The sequence below is a fragment of the Canis lupus genome, chromosome 17 (genome assembly GCF_048164855.1).
Source record: "Canis lupus baileyi chromosome 17, mCanLup2.hap1, whole genome shotgun sequence".
Taxonomy (NCBI): Eukaryota; Metazoa; Chordata; class Mammalia; order Carnivora; family Canidae; genus Canis; species Canis lupus.
Window position 1 is genome coordinate 60,482,337 of NC_132854.1, and position 13,950 is coordinate 60,496,286.

Genomic DNA, 13,950 nt, shown 5'->3' on the forward strand with positions numbered 1-13,950 from the left:
GCTGATTTCATCAGATTTGAAAATATTTAGCCATAATTTCTTCAAACATTTTTCCCTTCCCCGCATCCTCTCCAGTGACACGTAGATTAGTAGGATGTTTGAGTCCCCTCCCAGCTCCCTGATGGGCCACTGATTTTCCATTCTTTTTTCTCCGTGTTTTCATTTCACCTGGTTTCTGTTGCGATGTCTTCAGTTCGTTAACCTTTCCTCCTGCCATTAATCCCATCTAGCGTAGTTTTCATTTCAACTTGGATCTTTTAAAAAAACCTTCTGTGTCTCGACTTAATTTTCAGTGCATGAGGAATGTCGTCCTTCTGCCCTTGCCCGATCCTTCTAACATCCATGTCTAAGATCAGGACCCCTCCCTCAATCATTGATTCTTTTATTTTCCTCCTCGTGGGCCATTTTCTGTGGCTTTGAACGCCCAGGAATATGCGACTCAGTGCCAGACATCATGAATTTTACCTTTTGAGTTGACGAATATTTTCGTGTACCTCTAAGTAATCTGGAGCTTCCCTCTGGGCGCAGGGAAGGGGCTCAGAAACGCTTTGGTGCTTTTCGGTCTTGCTTTTTAAAGCCCTTCGTTGGTGCTACAGCAGAACTTAGCTTGGGCCCTTGGTTTCCTGCTGCTGAGGCGAGACCCTCTGGGTGCGTGGAGGGTGTGGGGGCGCCCACCTGCCCGGCGCTGAGAGCCCTGTGCCACCAGGCACCCCTGGCCTGGCAACCACGGGGCGGCCTCTGTCCTCGCAGGTGCGTCGGGGTCTGCGTCCCAGGACTGCAGCTTTCCCTTGTGCACGTCTCTGGGGTTTTGTTTCTTTGTAGCTCCCTCCTTGCCCGTACGCTGCCCTCTGAACTATGGCCCTGGCGCCTCTAGGACCTTCAGCGCCCCCTCTTCTATCCAAGGAGGCCACCCGGCATCATCTGGGGCCTTCACTTCTGCACTCCGGGCTGCAGACGTCCCCAGGCAGTAGGCGGGGGCATTCGGGGGGCTCCCCTCGATCGTTGCCCATTTCTCGGGAATCACCGCTCAGTGTCTGGAACTTAACGGTTTTGTATATTTTGTTGTTGTTGGTGGTGGTTTCAGGTGGGAGGATAGATACAGTCCTGTTACTCCATTTAGTTGCAAGTGGAAATCTCAAAATCAGGTTTTTTTTCCCTTTATATAGTTAATGTTACTCTTATTTTAAGAAGAAAGCTGTATTTTAACCATTTATGAAGAAACCGATTTCTAATCACGCTTGCTACATTTAAGCATGTGAAGATCTGAAGTAGGGGAAGGGAGTGGGGGCCAGAGAAAATAAAAACCATAAAGAGCCGCTCCTTACTGCAAAGCTCTCTGATTTGCGATTTTGGGGGGTTGTTGCTCTGCTCGATGATCGGAGCCCCTTTGTTCCTTCTGGAGAGAGAGTCTCTAGGAGTCTGGGTGCATTCAAAATGCGTGGAGGATGTTATGAATAAAATGGCCATCGTGGTTTGATCTACACGATTAAAACTTTGACAGTAAAATATTGTAGAGGACACATAATGAGAGAGCTTACTTCGATGGATATTGAAATGTATTTTAAAGCTGTAATAATCAAAATTTTGAAATAGTAATGCTAATAAAGACACAGACTAGTGGACCGACATAGAATTCCCATACGCAGACTTATAAGTGTAGTTTAAACACGTAGCCTAAAGGATCTGTTCCAGTCATGGGTTTTTAGAAGACAGCATTGGTACAACTGGGCAGTTCATTGGGGGGGAAAAAAAAAGAGTTGGATCTCCTCTCCATGTCTTCTACCCAGGCGTATTCCAGATAGATTAAAGATACATTATTTGGAGAAAATAGAGGTGGTGCATATAGGCTTGAGAAGGCCTACGTAGGACATAGAGGGTACAACCGTATGGGAGCTCGAGGGTTTACAAAGAAAAACCACGTAAACAGAAGGGAAAAGAAAAACAGAGTAAATAAGGTGAGCAACAAAGCAAATGTCTTACTTTTACAAACTTATTTCTTTTCAGAATATTTAAAAGATGCTTCAAAGAAGATGAAAAGTGGGCTTATGTTTGTAAAATTGGTGAACCCATGTTCAGGTAAGCTTTCCTCTCCCCTTCTCACATAGCAGTAACTTTAAGGTTTTTTTAAACATTGCTGCCAAAAAGTCTGTATACTTATTTACCTTCGTACGTCTGTCCTTCCTTACTAGCTTTTAAAGGTAAGACAGCGTTGCTGGGTGACAAAAGCAAGCTTGATCTGAACATTTTTTATTTCTTTCTTATTTTTCATTTCTCCTTCTAAATCTGTAGAACTGTTCGCTCATCAGAAATGCATGCAAGATAAGAAGTGGTGTGTTTAGTTTCTCTCTGAAAACAGACTAATCTTTAGCTTTCTTAAGCCAACTCTTCTTAAAGCAGCTATCCAACATTAGCCTCCACTTAACATTCATTTTATGTTGTGAAGTAAAATAATCAGAGTAAAACAACAAATACAACAACAACAAAAACAAAGTTTTCTCTTGACCTGCCAGGATTTTGAGTGTTTTCATTGTTAGTGGTACTTCCATTATTTTGTTCTGACCAAAAGGCAGTGTATTTGTTCCCAGTCTAGAAGTGATTTTTTAAATAAATTTTATTTATTTATTCATATTATTTATAAAATGAATTATTATTATAAATTCATTCATTAATAAATGAATTATTATAAAATAAATTTTTATTTAATTCATTTTATTATTATTCATGAGAGAGAGAAAGAGGCAGAGACACAGGCAGAGGGAGAAGCAGGCTCCATGCAGGGAGCCCGACGCGGGACTCGATCCCAGGTCTCCAGGATCATGCCCTGGGCTGAAGGCGGCACCAAACCGCTGAGCCATCAGGGCTGCCCAAGTGATTTTTTTTTTTTTGATTTTTTTTTTTTTTTAATATAAAAAGCGTTGGGGATCCCTGGGTGGCGCAGCGGTTTGGCGCCTGCCTTCAGCCCAGGGCATGATCCTGGGGCCCCGGGATCAAATCCCACGTCGGGCTCCCGGAGCGTGGAGCCTGCTTCTCCCTCTGCCTATGTCTCTGCCTCTCTTTCTCTCTCTCTCTCTCTCTCTCTGTGACTATCATAAATAAATAAAAATTTTAAAAAGTTAAAAAAAGAAAGTGTTGTGTACAGAGATACATATTCTATGGCAACTAATTTCATTTTGACTCTATATTAAGTGCATTTTGTGTTTGATTTTTAGGCAAAAACATTAAAATATTCCATAAATACATAGTAGTATTGATGCACCTCCATGTGGGATTATTTTTTCATTATTTTACAAGATGTATGTTAGAAAGTTGTAATTGATTTTATAAGGTTTTGAGTAGACATCTGATACGTAACCAATTAGAGCGTTGTGCTGGTGGGTCGGTCCTGAATAGTAAGAGCAAAGGAAACCCAATGGGTGGTGCCTTATTGGTGTTGATGGAAAGACATCATTGGAGGCCACAAGAAAGGCACACATTTCTGGCTTCTTCCCGTGTCCTCTTCCTCAACGTGGAGTTGAATTTGAATTGAAAATGGAATCGGTCAGCTATATTACCTGAAACTCCTCATTACACATCAGACTAAGTTGAGGCAAGCAATTTTTTTCAAGCGAAGTCTTTGGTAGCAGTAAAGGGTTGTGAAGCATGCAACAAAAGTAAAGGTGCACAAAAAAGACTCCTTGTAAAATTTATTTTATGTAAATGCCTTTAAACAACAGAGGAACAGGGCAGCCCTGGTGGCGCAGTGGTTTAGCGCCCCCTGCAACCCGGGATCGAGTCCCCATGGGGCTCCCTGCGTGGAGCCTGCTTCTTTCTCTGCCTGTGTCTCTGCCTCTCTCTCGGTCTCTCTGAATGAATAAATAAATAAATCTTTAAAAAAAAATAAAAAATAAACAACAGAGGAACAAATGTTTGCATTTACTACATGACTGTGGAAAAATAAAGGCTACTGTTTGCTGAGCATTTACTACGTGCCAGGTACTGTTTTGAGAACTCTGCACGTGCTCTGCCTTTATAATCCTTGCAAAAACCTGTGAGGTCGGTTCCATATTGCTCCCACTTTACAGAGGTGGAAACAGAGGCACAGAAAGGTTTCCATACCTTCCCCAAGGGCACACGCCCAGCATGTGGTGCACATAGATTCAGACTCGAGGTCCTTCCTCGCCCAGAGCTGGCCCTTGGGGTCCCCACGGGAGGAGCCACCCGCCAGCTCCGTGCATCTGGCTGAACCAGTAGGTTTGGGCAGTTTAAGAACGGGTTTCTCTTAGTGACCTAACCCAGGAGTCAGTGAGACGCTTTGTAGCAGTTGAGATGAATGACTTGCGCTTTTTTATTTATTGGTTTGAGTGAGGATCACAGAGCTGGAAAATAAGCATCTGTCTATGATAGCCACACGCTTTCCTTGGAGCCAGTTCATGTAGAATGTTTATGTTCATAGTAGGGACACTCCTCAGAACTGTGGGACAGCCTGGACAGCCTCTTGATGCTCCGTGCGTGTGAAAACTTACAAATAGGGATCCCTGGGTGGCGCAATGGTTTGGTGCCTGCCTTTGGCCCAGGGCGCGGTCCTGGAGACCCGGGATCGAATCCCACATCGGGCTCCCAGTGCATGGAGCCTGCTTCTCCCTCTGCCTGTGTCTCTGCCTCTCTCTCTTTCTCTCTCTGTGACTATCATAAATAAATTTAAAAAAAAAAAAAAGAAAACTTACAAATAAAAACCAGATTTGTCTTAACAGGGGAAGGAACCATTTACTTGTTCGATCTGTGTCTCCAGCAGCTGTTTGAAATAAAAGTTTTCAAGGAGAAACACCATTCTTGGTTTATAGACCAATCAGTCCAATCAGGTGAGTGACTCGTGTATATATTTCCATTCACCAAACACCTACTTGGTGTGGGAAGGCTTTCCCACCCTACACGTGTGGAGGCACAGGCCTGGCGGCCCAGTTCGCAGTCGGGCCCATGCCGTGGCTGCCTGGGCATCAACAGGGTATAATCCAGGGCAAGGGGAAGATCATTGGAGCAAGTTAAGATCAATATCCAGCATATCTTACATAGTAGGACAATTTAAACTAATAACTCTGCTTTGTGTCTTAAAACACTGATGGGTTCTTAGAAATTAGATGATCGGGGAATCCCCGGGTGGCTCAGTGGTTTGGTGCCTGCCTTCGGCCCAGGGCGTGATCCTGGGGTCCCGGGATCGAGTCCCGCCTTGGACTCCCTGCATGGAGTCTGCTTCTCCCTCTGCCTGTGTCTCTGCCTCTCTCTTTCTCTCTCTCTCATGAATAAATAAAATCTTAAAAAAAAAAAGAAATTAGATGATCGTTCTAACTTGGGGGTTTGCATTATATGGACTGGGAACTCTGTTCTTCTGCTAGGCACTTCTGAGGATCTTCACATTTTAGTAGTAGCATTTTATTCCTTTGCAAATGGATACTGCTGTTGCTTTTAAAATAAAATAGAATATAACAGATTTTTTAATGCTTTGTCATATAAATTATTACTACCCTCACCCACATATCCCCGACATACCCAGCACCAACATTCTGTTTCTTTTACTGGTCCTCTGATTTGGGGGCAGCATTGACTCAGAAGGAAAACGGATACGATGTGTTCTGATGGTTCTAGGAGTGGAGAGGTGGGGGGAGTCGGGGATAGTTGAGGCATTCCGCGTTCCCTCTGCCTCTTTTCTCATCGTTTTTGGAGAGTATTTTTGTATTTCTTTGTAAGCCCTCTGTTTTCTCTTGGCTGTGTATGTCTTCACTTAGTGCCAAGATGGAAAGGCCACTTTCTTCTGAGACATTCCAGAGCAAGAGTTTATTGCTGGTGACAAATTTCCTATACCTTCGTGCCTAAGAATATGTATTGCACATTTTGGCTTTCGGTCGCCAAAATGCAGTGGCCGTCTGTGTATGTAGTCCGGCAGGTGGAAAGTCTGCATTCCCTTTTATTGTTGCTGCTGTGCTCGTTGATCTGGCAAAATATGAAAGTTCCAACTCCTAACGTGATGCACTTGCAATTGGGTTTAGCTTAAAGAGACACAGTAACACCCAGATGAAACTGGGAAATATTGATCACCTCTCCTGGACTGTCAGAGCTGGTACCTGCCCCCCTCCCCTTTCTTTTTTAATGGACCTTATTTATTCAAGTGGTTTTAGGTTCATAGATAGCAAAGTGCCTGCTTTTTTCATCATCGTCTTCTTTTTATTTTTATTTTTTTTATCGTCTTCTTTTTAAACTCAGCCTTGAAAAGAGAACTGTTTTTAAGAATAGCCACCAGGATATTGTTTTCAGACCTAGAAACCGGTTCCTAATTTCTATCGTGGATGCCTCATATAAAAGGAGCTTAGAGCTTCTAAGAGGTTGTTTTCATAAGCTTCTCTTCTACTTTAAAAAGAACAATCAACTAATATAATGTGAAATTACTCTCTTAAATTTCCTTTCACTTACTATGAAATGGAATTGCATATATAATTTAGGGGTTAGAAGTTCTTGGCTGTAGAGGTGGGTTGCTCTGTTAGGGAATAAAAGTAAGTACGTATGTTCCCTGAAACCAAAATAAGTATAAAGATAAAGGAATTGTTTATTATTCCATTTGATGAACTATATCTTCTGGCTTATGGAAGAGAGTCTGGGATGCTTGGATGGGCTGTGACGAGGGAAGAAAAGTGGGGAATGGATAGACTAGTTTGTTTGATTTGCCTTTTTTCCCTGGATAGTACCATGAATCTTACTACAGAGTGTCCTGTTTCTTATGCTCAGTCTTATTATTAGGCTCTCTTCCTCATGCCTTTTTCTCAGGGAGTAAGAGGATAGGGTGAGGTTTGAATAGGGCAGGGCCTCAGGTGGGGAACCACTTTCTGAGCTTTAAATCATTGGCAGTTTCGAGCTCTTAACCCACAGACCATAAAAAGAGCTATGTATGGAGGGAAGACTATTGCTTGCCCATGGCTTCATCCTCAAAAAATAGGAAATTACCTTTTACTGAAGCTTTATAGGTAAACTTATACATACAGGTCTCCTAATGTTTCCCTGGTTCACGTTCAGTCAGTGTTTCCCCCAACTCTTGCCCCTTATTTGGGATGGTGGGAAGACCTCTGTTAGAAATGATTTCTAAATATTCCATATCTTGTCTCTTCATTCATCCTTCGGTGGACACTTAGGTTGTTTCCATCCCTTGGCTACTGTAGATAATGCTGCAATAAACATCAGGGTGCATGTATCTTTTTGAATTCGTGTTTTCTGTTTCTTTGAGCAAATACTCAGTAGTGAAATTCCTGGATCACGTGGCTCTTCTATTTTTACTTTTCTAGGAATCTCCCTCCATACTGTTTTCCACAGTGACTGAACCAATTCGCATTCTTGCCAATAGTGCACAAGGGTTCCTTTTTCTCTGTGTCCTTGTCAACACTTGTTATTTCTTGTATTTTTTATTCTAACCACTCGGACAGGTGTAAGGTGATATCTCATGGTGGTTTTGATTTGCATTTTCCTGATGATGAGGGATGTTGAGCATCTTTTCGTGTGTCCGTTGGCCATCCGGAAGTCTTCTCTGGAAAAATATCTATTCAGGTCTTCTGCCCATTTTTTAATCAAATTATTTGTTTTTCTGGTGTTGAGTTGTATAAGTTCTTTATGTATTTTGGAAATTAACCCTCTATTGGCTGTATCATTTGCAGATATCTTTTTCCATTCAGTAGTTGCCTTCTCATCTGGTTGATGGTTTCCTTCAATGTCCAGATCTCTTTTTTTTTTTTTTTGGGGTGGTTCCAATAGTTCATTTTTGCTTTTGTTTCCTTTGTCAGAGGAGATATATATATATGTATATATATATATATATATATATATATATATATAACTAAACTAAAAAAATCATAGATATATGTTCATATATATGTGAAGTTCATATATGAACTTCAACTAGAACAATACATATGTATGTATATTTACAATGGAATATTATTCGGCCATAAAAAATAATGGGATCTTGCCATTTGTGACAACATGGGTGGACCTAGTGGGTATAATGCTAAATGAAGTCAGTCAGTCCAAGAAAAATACTGTATGATTTCACTGATAAATGGAATTTAGGAAACCAACCAAGTAAACAACAAAAGAGACAAACAAAAAAACACTTTTTTTTTTAAGATTTTATTTATTTATTCATGAGAGAGACAGAGAGAAGCAGAGACACAGGCAGAGGGAGAAGCAGGCTCCATGCAGGGAACCTGATGCGGGACTTGATCCTGGGTCTCCAGGATCACATCCTGGGCCAAAGGCAGCGCCAAACTGCTGAGCCACCCAGGCTGCCCCCACTTTTTTTTTTTTTTTTTAATAAAAAAGATATTCTTTCTTTATTTGAGAGAAAGAGAGCATGAGTAGAGGATGGGAGCAAGCAGACACCCCACCGAGCAGGGAGCCCGACATGGGGCTCAATGCCATGACCCTGGGATCATGACTTGAGCCAAAGGCAGACACTGCCTGAGCCACTCAGTCGCCCCAAAAAAGACTCTAAAATACAGAGAGCAAACTGGTGGTTGCCAGAGGGAAGGTGAGTTGGGGGGACGGCTGGCTGAAATAAAGAAGATGAAAAGGTACAGACTTCCAGTTGTAAAATAAATAAGTCACAGAAATGAAAAATACAGCACAGGGAATATAGTTAATGAGACTGTATTAACAGTGTTAGGTGACAGGTGGTGACAACACTTAGCACATTCTGCCTTTCAAAAGAGTTCTATAGAAAATCCTGCGCCTGATCCAGTTTTGGTAATTTGTGAATGGATAAAGAAGCTGTGGTCTATGTATACAGTGGAATATTCCTCAGCCATTAGAAATGACGAATACCCACTATGTGCTTCAACATGGATGGAACTGGAGGGTATGATGCTGAGTGAAATAAGTCAATCGGAGAAGGACAAACATTATATGGTCTCATTCATTTGGGGAATATAAATATTAGTGAAAGGGAATAGAAGGGAAGGGAGAAGAAATGGGTAGGAAATATCAGAAAGGGAGACAGAACGTAAAGACTCCTAACTCTGGGAAACGAACTAGGGGTGGTGGAAGGGGAGGAGGGCGGGGGGTGGGGGTGACTGGGTGGTGGGCACTGAGGTGGGCACTTGACGGGATGAGTACTGGGTGTTATTCTGTATGTTGGCAAATTGAACATCAATAAAAAATAAATTTATTATTAAAAAAATCCTGTGCCTATGTAAGAAGAACTTCTGAATTTGGAATTCCACGTATATTTTTCAAGGAATGGTTTCCACATTGGGATTAAGATGAAATAACTAAGTTGTCTTTCCAAGACATTTAATTTCCTTTGTTCTCTTTTTAATCTGTAGGTGGTCTGCTCCACTTCGCCACACCCATGGATCCTCTATTTCTGCTTCTCCACTACCTCAGAAAGGCTGATAAGGAGGTGGGTCTCCCTGTTGGGGTGTTAACGGTGAGGGGACGACGGAGTAGGGTGCTCTTCGGCTGAGCTTCTCTCTTTGCTCCCCGTGACCCAGATGTAGAGTCCCCACAATTCGGACGTCGTGTAATTTAACTCAGGTTGGCATCTTTGGTATAGAACATGGATGGGTACCAGGTGGGCTGGGATGGCTTGGAGCACCTCCACGCCTGAGAGCCAGCCCTGATCTAGTTTTCCTGTGACTTCTGAGAACGGCCGAGCCCTCTCTGCCACGTGCCCGGCTCGTTTGGCAAAAAGCCTAACGATGAAAATGTTATCGTGAAGTACTCATTAATTTTGAAATACAGTACAGATGTTAAGAAACTGACCTCAGGCCTTCGGGGAGGAAAGAAGACTTATTTTCTTTCATTTCCTTCTTTGTGAGAGACTTTAGGTAAACTGTGGTGTGCCTAGGAAAAGCTCATTAATGGGGCTGCTGCACCCGAGACTTTAGGGATCCCAGTTGGGATCCACAGGATGAAGTTACCTGTGCAGTGTAAGGACAGACTTCACGGAGTGATAGTTTCAGCCAGAGGTCCTGCGGCATTCTGCTCTCAGGATACCTTTACACTCCTGACAGTTTCTAAGGGTCCCCAAAAGCTCTTTGCTCCTAATTTTATCTATCAGGATACTGATACATTCGGATATACATTCTGATACATTGATACATTAGATGTATCATGTATAGATTCTGATACATGTGTAGAATGTATAGATTCTGATACATTGACTGCATTAGAAATGAAAACTGAGAAATCTAAAAATAATTTTATTAGTTTATTTTGAAATAAAAATAATAAGCCCATTACGTGACAACATAAAGATCCAGTGGAGGGTGTGGCACTGTTTTCCATTTTTTGCAAATCTCCTTGATGTCGGGCTCAATAGAAGACGTCTAGGTTCTCGTATCTGGCTCTGCATTCTATCTGTTTCCACGTGTTTCGTTGGAAGTATATGAAGAGTGTGCAGCCCCGCAGAGATGTGTAGTCGGAAAAGGGAAGGACGGTGTAATAGGCTCTTTCAGGTAACTGTGGATACTCTTGTTTGAAACCACTCCAAACATCGAGGGGGGTGGTTTCTGAAACGTCAGTGACAATACAGAATCTGAAACCCCGTCAGTGAAGTCCCCATGTGCTGATTATGTGAGTCTGTTGGTCTGTCTTGCACCGAGAATGGATTTTTTTTACCCACATATGACTTTGTAATATCACGCATTGGGATAGTCACTGGGAGAATACTGTTCCGCTGGATTCTGCAGACCTTCCACGTCTGGACACACCTCATTGTCTCTCTCTCCGTTGTTGCTGTCACCACCGAGTCATTGGGAAGCTGTCACGGCAGCAGAGGCCACTCTTCTACGATTCTGATTTTCACTTGGAAATTAAAATTGTATCATAGGCTACAAGTACTGCCAGTCTTTTCCTTGAGGTGACGGGTTCACTTTTTTGATGTCCAGCCAAATACCCAAGTCTGAACAGCCATAGTCCACGATGGTTTTTTCCAGTTGAAAATGGTATCCTACAAAAAGGGGAAAAAGAGGCCATTTCTGCTCCTGGCTTAGTGATGCAAGGACATTTTCTTGAGGTCATCACGATGCCTGGGTAGCAGAAGGGCTTTAGCATCACTTTTAACACATGGAATATATAAAAGATTTGTACTCAGGGTCAAGGTTTAACCAAAAAGTAATTGCTTTTACTCCTTAATCAAGGATATCCTTCAGTAAAACTGTTTTTTTCTCTTTTTTTAACTGCCCTGCATGGCAGTGGAGAGCACAGGAGCTCCTGGTTGAGCACAGGAGCACAGGTTGGTGCCACGGCCATGGCTGGTGCTCAGGAGGCTGCACCTCTGCCCACCTCTGCAGGGCAAATGTCAACACAGTGAAAATGCACATAGTATCTTAGCATTATTGTGAAAATGACCTTGAAAAAGTATTAGAGACTCCCAGGGATCTACCAACCACAGTTGGAAAACCTGTGAATTAACAATTTTAAGGAAGAAGTGCTATTTAAACTGCTTGGAAGAATCTGGGTTTTTATATTCTGATGTTTGCTTATTGTGTAAATGTTTTTGGGCTCATCTTACTTAGTCCTTAGACCAAATTTCCAGAACTTCCATACAGTAGGTCTGTCAATTTAATTTGCTATAAAAACTGAAAGCAATAAAATGGACTTGAAACTTTAAGTCACATTTTCTCTCCTGATGCAGCTTAGCTTCTTGCATTCTCCTCCTTCCCTACATCCTCCGTCCTGGCATGTGGACCAGGGAGGTTTTATTCCTCGCTTCATCCATGGTGCTCATCATCTGGAAGCTACCGTGAGCGAGGCAGTTTAAGGTATATATGCAATGAAGCTAGGAAGTCTTCATCTCTAGGGAGCAGGAGTGGTTCTGGTCACCCCCAGAAGGAAGGACCTGGTTGTATTCAGTTCAATACTTGAGTTGGCTCCCATTTGTTTTCTGGGATGCATGAACAGAGAGAAAGCCTCTCCCTTCATGTTGTGGGGGTGTTTGCCGGTGTCCCGCTAGGACCACGACTGTAGCAAAGTAGCCCTCAGCCGGGCCCCCTGGGAGGCCCGAGGGTACCGTGGTTCAGGTCGACAGGGACAGCGAAGCAGAAATCCTGCTCAAAGTGGTGGTTGGCTTTCGTTGTAAACTGTCTTACTTTTTCTCCTCAAATACCTGATGCCCTATAAGATAACTCATGAGACATTTAGGTATTTCCTTCCTTCCCTGCATTTTAGATACGATCTTGTCCTATTGAGTTCAAGGATATTGGGATGCGCTTTTGAAACGTTGACCTGATCTTTTGTAATCATAAAGTTTAACACCAGAGAGATTCTTCTTTCTAGCTATCCCAACTGTTACTGACTTTATTTCGAAGCAGGTTGCTATTGAGTTTCCTTTTGGGGCCTATATGGTAAAGAAAGGGAGAATGAAATATTAATTATGAAATTATTATTTTTTTAACACATAGTTGGCTTTTTTTAAAGATTTATTTATTTATTTATTCATGAGAGAGAGAGAGAGAGAGAGAGAGGCAGACACAGGCAGAGGGAGAAGCAGGCTCCATGCAGGGAGCCTGACGCGGGACTCCATCCCGGGATTCCAGGATCGCGCCCTGGGCCAAAGGCAGGCACTAAACCGCTGAGCCACCCAGGGATCCCTAATTATGAAATTATTATATCATTACTGTGTGGCAGTCCATTATATATAATCAGAATATTGTTTTAAACTGCTAAATATTGAAAATATTGTTGACCGTGAAAGAACGTAGATTAAGGTAGATATCTAGAGACAGCAAGACTTGGGAAGTCTGCGGATTATTCTTACTATCTGATAAAAGCATTTAAGGCATTTCTTGCCACTTGTTGACTTAAAGTACTAGGAGCCTTCACACCTGCTACTGAATGAACGAGATTTCACCCTTAAAACCAAAGAAAGCTATATTTGCAGTGAGAAAACTGACCAGATGGTTTCTTTGTCTTCCGATGAGGTTGTCGCCAAAACAGAAAAGCAGAGTGAGCTAGCAGTGGGACATGGGCAGGGCCATACATTTTCTATAAGGTCCAGTATCTCCAAGTCAGGGCACTAATCATTTAGACAGACTTCACCTCTCCACGCTCCTGACAGTTCAGTAAAAACAACCTGATTGGGAAGAAGAATGTTCTGAATTCCTGTGTGTGTGCTCTGGCCCCTGGGCTCCCAGGCCTTGCACACCCACCTCTGCAGATGAGCCGGATTTAACAGCAGCCTCCTTGCACCTACCCGCCTGGCTGTCTTGTCTTTCCTTATGGTCGACATTTGGAAGCGCCGTCAGATGGCTCTGGCAAGAGTGGATTCATTTTGGTTAATTTTCTTCTTTCTTCAGCCCTGGGCTAAGGATGAGGGGAAGCTGTTTGCCTTGGGTGTGATCTGGGCTTATTCCTGAGTCCTGGTCAGGGCCCCTGCTGTGTGACCTCAGCTGGTTCTTCTTCCCACTGAATGGCTGAGAGCAGCCCAACGCAGTCTCCACCATCTGTGCAAGCTTCCATGGCTTCTAGTGCTCTTCCAGAATCCACCCACGCCATCCCGCTTCATCCCGTGACTGTACTTTAGATACGGGTGGTAATGCTGGTTGGAACCCCAGTGCTTTCAAGAGCTCCAGGAGGGAGCTGAGGTCAGTTCTGGAGCCTCTCCCAGTGTAGGGGTTCTTTTTTTTTTTTTTTTTTTAAGATTTTATCTATTTATTCATGGAATACACAGAGAGGAGAGAGAGAGAAAGAGAGAGGCAGAGACCCAGGCAGAGGGAGAAGCAGCCTCCATGCAGGGAGCCTGACGTGGGACTCGATCCTGGGGCTCCAGGATCACGCCCTGGGCTGTTGGCAGCGCCAAACCGTTGAGCTACCGGGGCTGCCCAGTGTAGGGGTTCTTTAGGTGAAACAGGTGGCTTTGAACTTTATTTAAAGGTCCAGCTATGAGATGATGTGTCTTTTTCTCTTTTCTTATAAAAGGTGTGAGTTTCTGAGTTT

The 13,950-nt window shown here is 43.0% G+C and overlaps 1 protein-coding gene across 7 annotated transcripts in view; it reads left to right on the plus strand.

Annotated features, from left to right (window-relative positions):
- The window catches only part of RNASEH2B (ribonuclease H2 subunit B), a 161,649-nt gene that overhangs the window by 112,540 nt on the left and 35,159 nt on the right, over positions 1 to 13,950 (plus strand). For 4 of the 7 annotated variants that reach the window (XM_072783222.1, XM_072783223.1, XM_072783220.1 and 1 more), the window contains exons 2-4: positions 2,005 to 2,076; positions 4,731 to 4,838; positions 9,336 to 9,412. In XM_072783222.1, the coding sequence (XP_072639323.1) occupies positions 2,005 to 2,076; positions 4,731 to 4,838; positions 9,336 to 9,412 (257 nt within the window). Of the gene's footprint in view, positions 1 to 2,004; positions 2,077 to 4,716; positions 4,839 to 9,335; positions 9,413 to 13,950 lie in introns of all 7 variants that reach the window. The other 3 variants (XM_072783226.1, XM_072783221.1, XM_072783224.1) reach the window with 2 other exon arrangements.